General features: G+C 32.7%; 1 protein-coding gene across 1 annotated transcript; it reads right to left on the reverse strand.

Annotated features, from left to right (window-relative positions):
- Nucleotides 1-424: 424 nt before the first annotated feature.
- Nucleotides 425-3122, reverse strand: LOC125212308 (serine/threonine-protein kinase RIPK-like). The gene is made up of 5 exons (XM_048112434.2): nt 2742-3122; nt 2364-2499; nt 1403-1539; nt 1186-1309; nt 425-1100 (listed from the first exon to the last, which is right to left on the reverse strand). Exons 1-5 carry the CDS (start codon nt 3111-3113, stop codon nt 646-648), a joined length of 1224 nt encoding a protein of 407 aa, XP_047968391.2. The 5' UTR covers nt 3114-3122; the 3' UTR covers nt 425-645.
- Nucleotides 3123-12075: the final 8953 nt, after the last annotated feature.

Consider the following 12075-nt stretch of genomic DNA (forward strand, 5'->3'; position numbering starts at 1 on the left):
TTAATTATTCATATTTCATTCCATTTCATTTCTATATTAATTTGTAGATATCAAACATAGGAATGGAATCAATCAAGGAATAACAATTCCATTCCTTTTGCATTCCTTGTGCTTACTAAGCACAAGAATGGAATGGAATTGTCATTCCATTCGCACCTTCATTCCATTCTCATCTCTATTTCATTCCCTCCTTATTTCATTCCATCCTACCAAGTAGGGCCAGTGTATGTAGAGAGAAAAAACGATTAAATTCCATAAACCATAATCATAAGAAGCACAATATTCACGTTATCTTAGCATACAAAGATAACTGAAAAAAAAACTGTAAACTGCAACATCATTTCAAATATCACTCACTGTTTGAAGTACCCAGATATATTACAACTTCTCTAAGAAAGGAAGCACTTCAAATACACCAAGAGCATGCTAACGAATGGTATGATTGGTAACATAGACCAAGCAGATTGTCTATTTTCAAAAAAAAAATCAACAACCAAAAAATGAATTTAACATATGCTTACATTACAATAAAATGAACATATGAATTTCTACGTATATCTTCATTTACAATTTGCATTATTCTAACATCTATACTAATCAAGCTCTATTGAAATCTTTACCATGAAAACCAAGGCCGATCTTCCTTCATTTTTTAATGTTTGTGGCCTTCATGTCCGATACTTTATCTAGTTCCACTTCTTTATCTTCTCCTAATTTAGTTTCGCTAGGGAAAAATTTCACCTTATTGCTATCTGTCGATACGGTAAAAACGAAAGTGCCAGCTTGAGCATCGTCAAAGTCTTTCAAGGGCTCCAAAACTCTCACAACTTCAGCCATGGTTGGTCTAAGCTTAGGGCGATAGCTTAAGCACTGATAAGCCAATGCAGCCACCTTTTGGGCTGCGAGTTCCGGGTATAGGCCTTCTAGTCGTGGATCGATAACCCTCACCAACTTCCGTGGATTTTTCAACATAGGCCTTGTCCGCTCTACTAGGTTTTGGTCTCTATTGGGGCGGCTCTTGTCTAGTGACTTTCGTCCCGTTATAAGCTCTAGGAGGACTACTCCAAAGCTGTATACGTCGCTTGCTGATGTTAAATGACCTATATATACGTGACTCGATATATCAATACTTTTCTTATTTTAGTAGTCATAGTTAAAGTTAGTTATACATAACTATGTTATTACCGGTCATGATGTATTCAGGGGCAGTGTAGCCTTGAGTGCCCATAACTCGTGTGGAGATATGTGTCTGGTCGCCTTGTGGGCCATCTTTAGCAAGCCCCAAGTCAGCAAGCTTTGCAGTGAAATCCTGAATAAACAGACAAGGAAAGATTAGCAAAAATGCGTATAGACGATACAATAATGGTGAAGATTGGTTGAGTATTAGAGGAATAAGAATTACAGAGTCGAGCAAAATGTTGGAAGCCTTGAAATCACGATATATGACTGGATTTTTGGATTCGTGCAGGAAAGCAAGCCCCTTTGCAGCTCCAAGAGCAATCTTCAATCTTGTTGACCATGGAAGTGGAATGCACATTTCTAAATACACATGTAATTTCAAGTTAATATATTATTAAGTGTCTTAAATTCGAATCCAGTTATACAATATACATAAGTTTAATATTGCAATTTAAAAAACAAGTAAGTGTTTTATTGAAGAATTAATCAGATATGTTCACGTAGATGTTGACATTCGAGAGTATCACAAAATAAAAAAACTGATATTGACTTTTGCAATACACAAAAATAGTTCTAGAAGTTTTCGAATAGTTCAATATGCTTTTATTATAACTAGAAGTCACTCAATTAGGTGACAACGAGAGAAACTAGCGTGTAAATTTGTTGAATAAACAAAATAATTGACCAATATAATATTTACAATCATATTCTAGCTTTTCAACCAAACCACTAGCACAATACAAGCAACTCACTTACTTTTTTTTCAAAATGTATGCCTCCCATTGCTCTAAAATAATACTAGTATTTCATATGGTATTAAAAATAAAATATTTTATTTTTAGGATTTTCTATTAAAAATAAAATGTTTTTTAAAATGAAAATAATATTATTTCTATTTTTTCATCCCTCTTACTTTATTTTCTCATCATTAACTTACAAAACAACGCTATATAAAATTTTGTGCCGAAAAGCAAATGTTTCATTTATAATAGACGGATGGAATACTAGTTTAGATATCGAATTAGTCTTTACTAACAAGTTGATGATCATGCTGGAGTAAAACATAAAATATTAAAATAAGAATATATTTACTTGCCCCAGTTGAAAACCCTTGTCACAAGAAACAAATAAAAAATAAATAATAGTGTGGTGAGTCAAAAATAAACAACAATATTCGTACTTACTTCTAAAGAGCTGATTTTCCAAGCTGCCTCTAGGCATGTATTCATACACCAGCAGCCTCTGCTCTTCTTCACAACAATATCCAACCAACTTCACCAAGTTTGCATGTCGTAATTCACCAAGAAAAACTACTTCTGTCTGATCACCCCAAACAGTCAACCAAAGAATAAATCAAGAATAATCCAATAAATAATTTTAGAAATGACAATGGCAACTAATTATGAACTGTCATACAAATATATATGGTTTAGTTCATGAACTAAAATTTCTTTAGGCATGGATAGACACACATGGTCTTTTTTAAATAAATATTACTCCTAGTAGAAAATTATTGTATGAAAATTTAATTAAAAAATATAAAATAAAATTGAGATACATACCAGCCATTCTCGGTGGCCTTGTTTGCCGTCCAAATCCAAGAGCTTAACGGCGACGGGCTGGGCCTTCAAACCGGGCCGAAGGCCTTCATGAATGAAGCCCTTGTGAACGGGCCCGAACCCGCCTTCACCGAGAAAATTAGTGGACGCGAAATTGTGAGTAATGAGCTTCAATTCCTGCAGCGTGAAAGCGTGGAGATTCGACGCCGCCAGAGACACGGAGAGCTCCTCCGATATCGTCGAGCTGCTCAAATCCAGCAACGAAATCCTTTGATTCGACGCCCACTGCTGCTTCGTCTCCGCCTTCTTCTTCTCCGCCTTGAAACACACCGGAAAATAGTCCTGCCACCTCGCCGCCCTCTTCTTCACCGCCATGAGATATTGAAGAATTAATGATGTTTTTATTTATTCATAATTTGCAGATGGTTTTATAAGATGGTGAGGGAGGTGGATTATAGTATTAATTAATAATTGATTGATTAATGGTGGTGGTTTACGCTGATTATTTATTCACATGTCAATAATCGATACAGCATATAATTACTAGGATAGTCGAATTAGGTGCACTGCGTGCTTGTCCACTACATTATTTTATATGTATAGATTAGCTTTACAGTTTGAAAATTGTGATTGTTTACGACATTAAACATGATTGACTAGTATGAGTCATTGGTTACAAGTTTTCACGAAAATTAAAATATTCATCAAGTGTTTTTGGGTAAACTTGCATCAAAGTCAATTCAACTACACAAAAGAAATCTATTCTTCAATATTGTTCTTGTAAATTGCATGTCAAATAGTCTTATCAAATATTGCTATTATACTCCATACAGAATTTATAACAACACTCCATCCGTTCTATAGTAATGAAGGCGTTTCTTTTCGGCATGAAGATTTAAGAAAAATTGTGTTAAGTGAGTTAAGTAAACAGAGAATAAAGTGAAAAATGAAAAAGATAGAGAGATGAAGAGAGATAAAAGTAAGAAAGAGTAAAGTATGTGTGGAAAAATGTGTTGACTTTTACTATAAAGAGAAATGACTCTATTACTATGGAACGTACCAAAATGACAAAATGACTCTATTACAGTGGAACGGATGGAGTACTAGTTAATAATAGCATATCAAATATCACTATAATGATTAAAAATAAGTTATTAAAGATTAGAAAAAAGTAGTCATTTGATTTAAAGTATTATTAAGAAGTACTCCCTTTGTTCTATAGTACGGGAGTCATTTTGCCATTTTGGTATGTTCCATAGTAGTGGAGTCATTTCCTTTTTAGTAAATGTTAGCATATTTCTTCTCACTTTTGTATTCTCTCTTCATCTCTCTAGTTACTTTTTTCATTTCCTACTTTATTCTTTCATTAATTTAATTCATTTAACACAATTTTTTTAAATAGCGTGCCGAAAAGAAACGTCCCCACTACCGCGAAACGGAAGGAGTATTTTGGTTGTGAAATTGGGTGGATTCATGACAAATATGAATTACTGTTCTATTAATAAGAGTAAAATTGGGATTGTGATTATTTTTTATTCTTTTATTTTAGTTAGTATTTCTCTCTTTATGTTTCAACTATAGTTCGTCGTATTCATTTTTTCAGTTGCCTCAATATAATCTCATTTCATTTTTACTAACTCACTCAACATTATTCTATTTTTTAATTTATTCTATGTTTTATATAATTCTCTTTCTATTTAACTTTTTATTATGCTTTATTATGTGTTGAAAAGAAATGTAAGTATAAATATAGTGGGATACAAGCAATTGAAATAATAGATTAACCAGTTCAAAGTTCAAACTTTAAGGTTGGTAAAACAATGTGAATAGAAAAAATGAAAAGGGCACTAAATTTACTGTACATGAAATTGTTGAATGGAAAACTCATACTGCTGCCCTTCTTTGACCAGCTTAGACTAAGTTAGTATAACATTATTTATGTCGCAATTGGATGAATTAGTTAATTGTATATGCGGGATAATCGATAATTCAACACAGTTTTACAGCTAGCAAGTCCATAATTCAACAAAGTTTTACAGCTTGCAAGTCTATAATATTGTCCATATTTCACTCGGCAGGAGTTTTAAAAAATGTGAAAAATAATGAGTACGGTGTGAGTTCTAAAAAATATGAAGAAAAATGATGTGAATCTAGGTATTCACAATCATAGGATTCAACGACATCGAGGGCCATGGGTTGATTGGGTTCCGAAAAGAAGGTGGAGATATGGCAAGGAGCCAAGCCGGATTTGGAGGTCTGACTCAAACCAGAATTTTCCTATCAATATGGTTTCCAAATGCTCTTCTAAGACCACCATTGTCTTCATCATCAAAAGAGCTTCGCGTGAGTACCTTACACGCCTCAATCGGAGCCTGGATGAGGAAGTTATGGTCGTTTTACGAAAGTCGCGCAGTCCAACAAGCTAAACGCCCGGCGACAGAGAAAATGCCCGGGCTAGGCCCCAAAACGCCCGGTCGGGCATTTTGTCCGAAAATGCCATTTTTCAAGATTTTAAAGACTATTTTCCCTATTACTTTTGTTTTAGTATAAATACTCTTTTTAGGGTTTTCATTCTCAGCTTTTGAATATTTGTAAGAGACAATTTATCCATATTTGAGAGCTCACCTTCTTCATCTTTTGAAGACTTATCAAATTCCTTCGGGTTGCATTCGATCTTTTGTCGGGCTAAGGTTGATTGTAAAGGTATGCTTGACAATTCTTGTGTTGCTAGTTTGTGGAGCCATTAGGTGTTTGTATGTGAAAGTGTCTTTGGGATTTCTTTTTTGTTCTTCACCTAAATCATAATACTAATCCATCATCTATCCTTTCATCCTTTTTTCTTGTTCTATTTCTTGGTTTACCTTGTTCATTTGTTGGGTTTATTTACAAGAATAAGTTCGGAGCAAGTTCATGAGTCTTCAATTTAGAAGATTCACATTAAAAAATAAGTGAAAAAAGTTATAGTAGAATGTGAGTTCTATATTTATATATTTTTTAATAATAGAACGTAAGTGTAATGAGTTAAAAGATGTGGACTCTAATGAAAAAAAAGGGATATTGGCATCTAATATCACGAAACTTTCAAAAAATTGGGTTTAACACTCGAACTTTAAAATTGACAAATAATATCACGAACTTTACCCTTTGTTTGTTTTTTCTCACGAATGAAAAAATTCCCACAAATAATATTATGATACAGATTTGTTTTCGTAATTTCTCTACAACAATTTTGAGAGTTTCGAGTTTTTCAATTTTTGAAGCTAGTTTTTCTTGAAGCACACCCTCCAAAATTGTTATTCAATTTATTAAAATAACATGAATTTTTTCGTTCGTGGAAAAAAACAAACCGGGAGTAAAGTTCGTGATATTATTTGTCAATTTTAAAGTTCGTGGGAAAAACCCAACTTTTTAAAAGTTCTGTGATATTAAATGTCAATATTCCAAAAAAAATAATATGGATAATATTTCACAAATAGATCGAAACCACAAAAATGGAATGATGTAATAATAATTATACTATCCTGGTGGAGTATAGCCAGTTACGCTGCTGGTTTTGGAACCTGTCGTATACACTTTGGCGGCCGGAAGTGAAATCAAATCGGAATCATGAAGGGTAAAGTGTTTCTAGTGTTGATTTCAAATTTACCAATAGATTTTTCTTTATTTATTTAGTTTTTATTTATTTCTTTCCTATTATTTTCTCATTTATAAAAATTAAATCAATTTTAATACAATCCAATCATATTTCTTTTCTCTTCATTATTACTCTCTTTTTTATCTTTCATATTTCACATCAATACTATCTTTTTCTCCCCACTACGCGCTAAATAATTATACTACTATTATCTCCTAAAATTATGTGTTATTTACAAATGTGACATATGGGCCGGCTTGCATAGAAAAGTAATTTGTCATACTTTTTAAGATATTTTTTAATAAATTTTAAAATTGGGATATTGGCGTCTAATATCATGAAATTTTTAAAAAAATTTACCTTTTACACGAACTTTGAACTTTAATTGCATATAATTTCATAAACTTAAAAAGTTGTTGGAATTTTTTTCAACCGGAGCCAAAATTCAACTGCATTAAAATGAGATGGATAAGTGGCTTCTAGGAACTTTGAAATCACATTATTATCATTTTTCAGCGGTAGCCATATCTTATGTGATATAATAACAAATGAAATGCATATGGAGTTTGTTGCTGGTGGGAAAATATTCAACAACTATATAAGTTCGTGATATTATGTTACAGTTTGTGGGAAAAAATAAATTTTTGAAAAGTTTCGTGACATTAGGTGCCAATATCCCTTTTAAATTTTATACTCCTTCCGTCTCTGAAAAATAGACAAATTTGTGAATGGCATGATTGTTAATGTGGAATTGGGGTATGAATGACAAATTTGTGAATGGCATGAGAGAAGTAAGAAAAAGTAAGGGATAGAGGGGAAAAAATTGAGGAAGAAGTGTTAGTGGATCGTAGGTTCCATATTAAAAATGACGTGCATGATTATTATTTGTTGAAAACTTTACATATTTAGACTTACTCTCATTTTGGGGACGTCCCAAAATGGTAAAACTAATCTATTTTTGGGGACGGAGGGAGTACAAAGTATGAACTACTCCCTCTGTCCCACTCAAGATGGTCATATTCTTGAGTGGCATGGGATTTTAGAAAATGTTGTTAGGTGGAATAAAGTAGAGAGGAAAAAAGTAGTGGCATATTTTAATGAGGAGAGAGAAGAGATGAGGTTATTTCCAAAATTGGGAAGTGGCCATCTTGATTGGGACAAACAAAAAATAAAAGGTGGTAATCTTAAATGAGACGGAGGGAGTATTTGTTTACTAATCCGTCTATAAAAAGTATGAACTTTCTAATTTTTGAATAGTTAAACAACGATTTACAACTTATACAACCATTACACGTCATTTTTTTTACAACTTATACCATTACACTATACTACTAATGATGTGGAGCTCACTCTCCAATAACACTACTTACACAACCATTTATCTCTCTCTCTCTTACTTTACCAATTATACGTTAAAATCTGTGTTGATCCTAAAATTTCATACTTTTCAGGGACGACGGAAGTATTAGATATTACAAATAAAAAAATAGCATTATTTATAGGATTAAACTATTTATAAGATTTTATATTTATATTTAGAATTTAGAATTTATATATATTCATTGAATTTTTTGAAACTAAATGAATTATTAAATTAATATTGATATTCACATTTATTTTGTTACAATTATTTTATAAAATTTAAATGTAAGGAGGAACTAAGAAAAATATAAACTAATACTCTAGAAATTAGAATAAATATGATTAAAATTATGTTAAGAATCAAAAGAAATTAAATATATTGTACTCCCTCTCTCTATAAAAATAGACTACATTTGATACGGCACGAGTTTTAATTCACAATTGATAAAGCAAGAGAAAGATAGAAAGACAAAAGTGATTGGAGTATTGTTAGTGGAGAATGAGACTCATCTCCTTAGAAAGAATAAAATTTTCCTTAAATAGAATTGGTCTATTTTTAAGAGACATTCTAAAATGGCAAGTGGTCTATTTTTAATGGACGGTAGAGAGTACGATTTTTAGTTGTTTGTCCCATTTGAGCCTGATTTGGGGTAGGTTGTGCATGGCCTGGGATGTGATTCCAATGGTCTTGGGCCTAAGTTAGATAAGTGGTTCATTTGGAGCTCATTTGAAAACTATGAGCCCAACTCATGCTCACTTCGTTTTACTAATGGGCTTGATCGGCCTGACCTAGTTGACAATTTGAGCTTAAAGGTGTGATAATTGATTTTCGTTGTTAGCTTATCACAAAATTATCCCATTTGCTCATATTGATTAATACTCTTTTCGTCCCACTAAATATGAAATATTTGTTTTTCGACATGAGATTTTATGTAGTATTGTTTTGTGATTTAAGTGAAGATAAAATAAAATAAAAGAGAGAAACAGTTATGACGACATTATTTTCATTTCAAGAAACTTTTCATTTTTAATGGGACAACCTAAAAAGGAAAATATTTCATTTTTAATGGTTAAAGGAAATATATGGTAGGTAGATGTCAAATTTAAATGGAATGGTTTGGTTTGAATTACAATTCATAGATTCACACGAAGGCTTCTTCATTTCACGGATAGTTGATAAGTTTTAAGATTCATTTAGCACATAGATAGATTAATGATAAGAGTCAGGGCTGACATTTTGGTCATTATCTGGTCAACCTGATATCGACCAAACCAATAAAGTCAAAGTTCAAACCCTAACCCAAACCAATAAGGTCAAACCCTAATCTAACCCAAAATCATCATGCGTTTTTGCATGTCATGTTAAAATTAGCAGTACTACCGTTACTATCGACCAAACCAATAAGGTCAAAGTTCAAACCCTAACCCAAACCAATTAGGTCAAACCCTAATCAAACCCAAAATCATCGTGCGCTTTTATGTGTCATGTCAAAATTGTTAGTACTACCGTTAACGTTAGTAAGCTACGGAGTATCATACAATTTAGCATGACACGATGATAAACACGAATTTACATCTTTTTGAGGCCTGTATTTGGCTCGTTTTGATTGCATGTCATGTGAATTATATCCATTATTGTATATATTTCCCCATTGAAGTATTTTACACGTGTTTGCTAAATTTTGAAGGGAAAATGGTTGAAAATGCTAAATTCTAATTAGTGCTTAGTGGATAACCTCTTCGTCTTCAAAAGAACTTTGCATGTGTACCTTGCATGCCTCAGTTGAAATTTTATAGAGAAAGTTATGAATATTTTACGAAGATTGTGGAGTACTGTAGTCAAAAGTTGATGGGATTTTGGCATAAATTCAGGAATTTGGCTGAAATTCAAAATATTAATAAGATTATTCCCTTTTCAAGCCAAATATTTCCTATACAGGATTCAATTCATACAATGTATAAACTTTTTCCAAGTCTATAAATGCTCCATGACCTACATCGAATCATTTATCTCAGGGTCATGCATCTCCTACTTCATACTTAAATTCTTCCATACATCTTGCATAGAAGTTGTGAAGATCAAGGCAAGAATATTGAAGACATTTGAATCCAACTTACTGGGTTTCCTAGTTTGTGTTTCATGTTTTTGTTATTTAATTGTGGTTTTAGGTAATCTTTCTATGAATTGCCAAACAACAAAAATTTTAGGGGCTTCTCGGTATGATGGAATAGAATAACAAGGGAATGGAATGGAGATGAGAATGAAATGAGAATGAGAATGAGAATGGAAATGGAGATTCCATTCCATTCTTGTACTAGGTGAATGTAAGGTTTACAAATGCAATGGAATTGTATAGTGTGTGGTGTATAGTGTGTGTGTGCAATGTGTGTAATGTGTGTGTGCACAATGTGTGTAGTGTGAAATTTTTTAATAATTAAAAATTCTAAAATTTAAATTTTATTATAAAAATTAAAAATTATAAAATCAAGTTATATTGAATTTAAATATAATATAATACTTCATCTGTCCATAAAAAATAGGACACATTGTGAGTTGCACGAGTTTTAATGTGGAATTAGTAAAGTAAGAGAGAAAGGAAAAAAGTAAGAGAGAAGTAGTGTTAGTGAAATGTGGGGTCCATATTATTAGTAAGAGAAAAGTTGTTGAAAACTTTCCTTTTCAAAACGTGCTCTATTTTTCGTGGATAACCAAAAATGACAAATGTGTTCTATTTTTCGTAGACGGAGGGAGTATGTTTTATAATTTTGTTAAAATCTAAAATAAAAAGAAAAGAGAATGAAATGGAATGGTCATTCCTTGTAAAAATGGAAGGAATGACTATTCTCACGAGGAACGGAGTGGTGATTCCTAAGATAAAAAAGATACCAAGCAAATGAATGAAATGTAGAAATACCATTCCATAAATTCATTTTCTCATTCCATTCCATTTCATCATACCAAATACTAGTTGTTTTTATTGTTTAATGTGCATAAGTCATTTTGATTTATTATTTCCAAGCATTTTTTCAACTAATTGGTTGTTGCATTTACTGTTTTAAATCACTAATAGCTTATAACTTTGATTAGTTTATATTATGCGTTCACAATATTTTTGATATGAGTAATAATATTCTCTCCATTTCATAAAAATAGGCCATATTTCTTATTTCGTCCGTATCATAAAAATAGTCTATATCCTTTTGTGAAAACTTTTTTTTCCTTCTTTCTCTTTTATTATTTATGGCCCCATAATCCACTATACAATTTCAACTACTTTTTTACGCTTTATGTTTACTATAAACAATTATTTTGGTTTTCTACTAGTGGCTTTAACTATAACTTCAGCTCTATTTATTGGTCTGAGCAAGATATGACTTATTTAAGAGCATCAGCGGCGGACGTCTGCCGGGCGTCGGACCGGCGTGCCCGACGTCCGTCGCGGAAGATGACGGACGTCCGGCATTACGCGCGAAGATGACGGACGTCCGCTGCGGACACGGGAAATCCGCGGCATCCCCGTGACGTTCGTCGCGGCGGCGGGTGGACGTCCGCCATTGTGGCAGACCGGCGGACGTCGCCGGCAGATGTCTCGACGCGATTTTTTTTTTATAAACTCTATATATACGGCTCGTTGCAAACTCTAAATATACCGCTCGTTGCAAACTGTGGATATACGACTCGTTGCAAACTCTATATATACGATTTTTTTAAAAACTCTAACGCATGTATTATCATTGAAAATGAAGGGCTAAAACAAAAACATATCATATGTATGCTTTTTTTAAAAAAATAAAGTAGTTGCATTTTCTCTGTATTCGTACCGAAATTTTAATACCGTACATTGTTTATTAATTCCGTAAATTGTTTAATTTGGTGAATTTGTGAATTTTTTTTATTGCGCGAAGTCCGCGCGGGAAGGCTATGAGATGTCCGCCACTGTGCAGTGGGAAGTCCTTATGACGTGGCAGTGCTGGGAAGGCTATGAGAGGTCCTTATGACGTGGCAGGAGGTGTTTTTGGGAAGTCCGTCGGGAAGGCTATGGGAAGCCCGTCCTCTGGGGATGCTCTAAACTTTCTATTTAAAAGAAACTATTTAGAAAGGAAATATTTCTCTAAGATTTTATGTATTTCTCATACTTTACCAATTATACATTAAAATATGTGCTAATTTCATATCTTGTATTTTTATTGAACAAAGAGAGTACGTATAGAGAGACATTTTATTCAAATATATATAGAATTAATAATTAATAATTAAAATTAAAATAACTAAAAAGTCAGTGAAAACATTTCCGGGAATATCCTCTCTTGCATCATTTTTTTTTTCCTGTGTTCTAATTT

The sequence above is a fragment of the Salvia hispanica genome, chromosome 3 (assembly GCF_029641045.1).
Source record: "Salvia hispanica isolate PSC_SH4W2 chromosome 3, Shi_PSC_v1, whole genome shotgun sequence".
NCBI lineage: Eukaryota > Viridiplantae > Streptophyta > Magnoliopsida > Lamiales > Lamiaceae > Salvia > Salvia hispanica.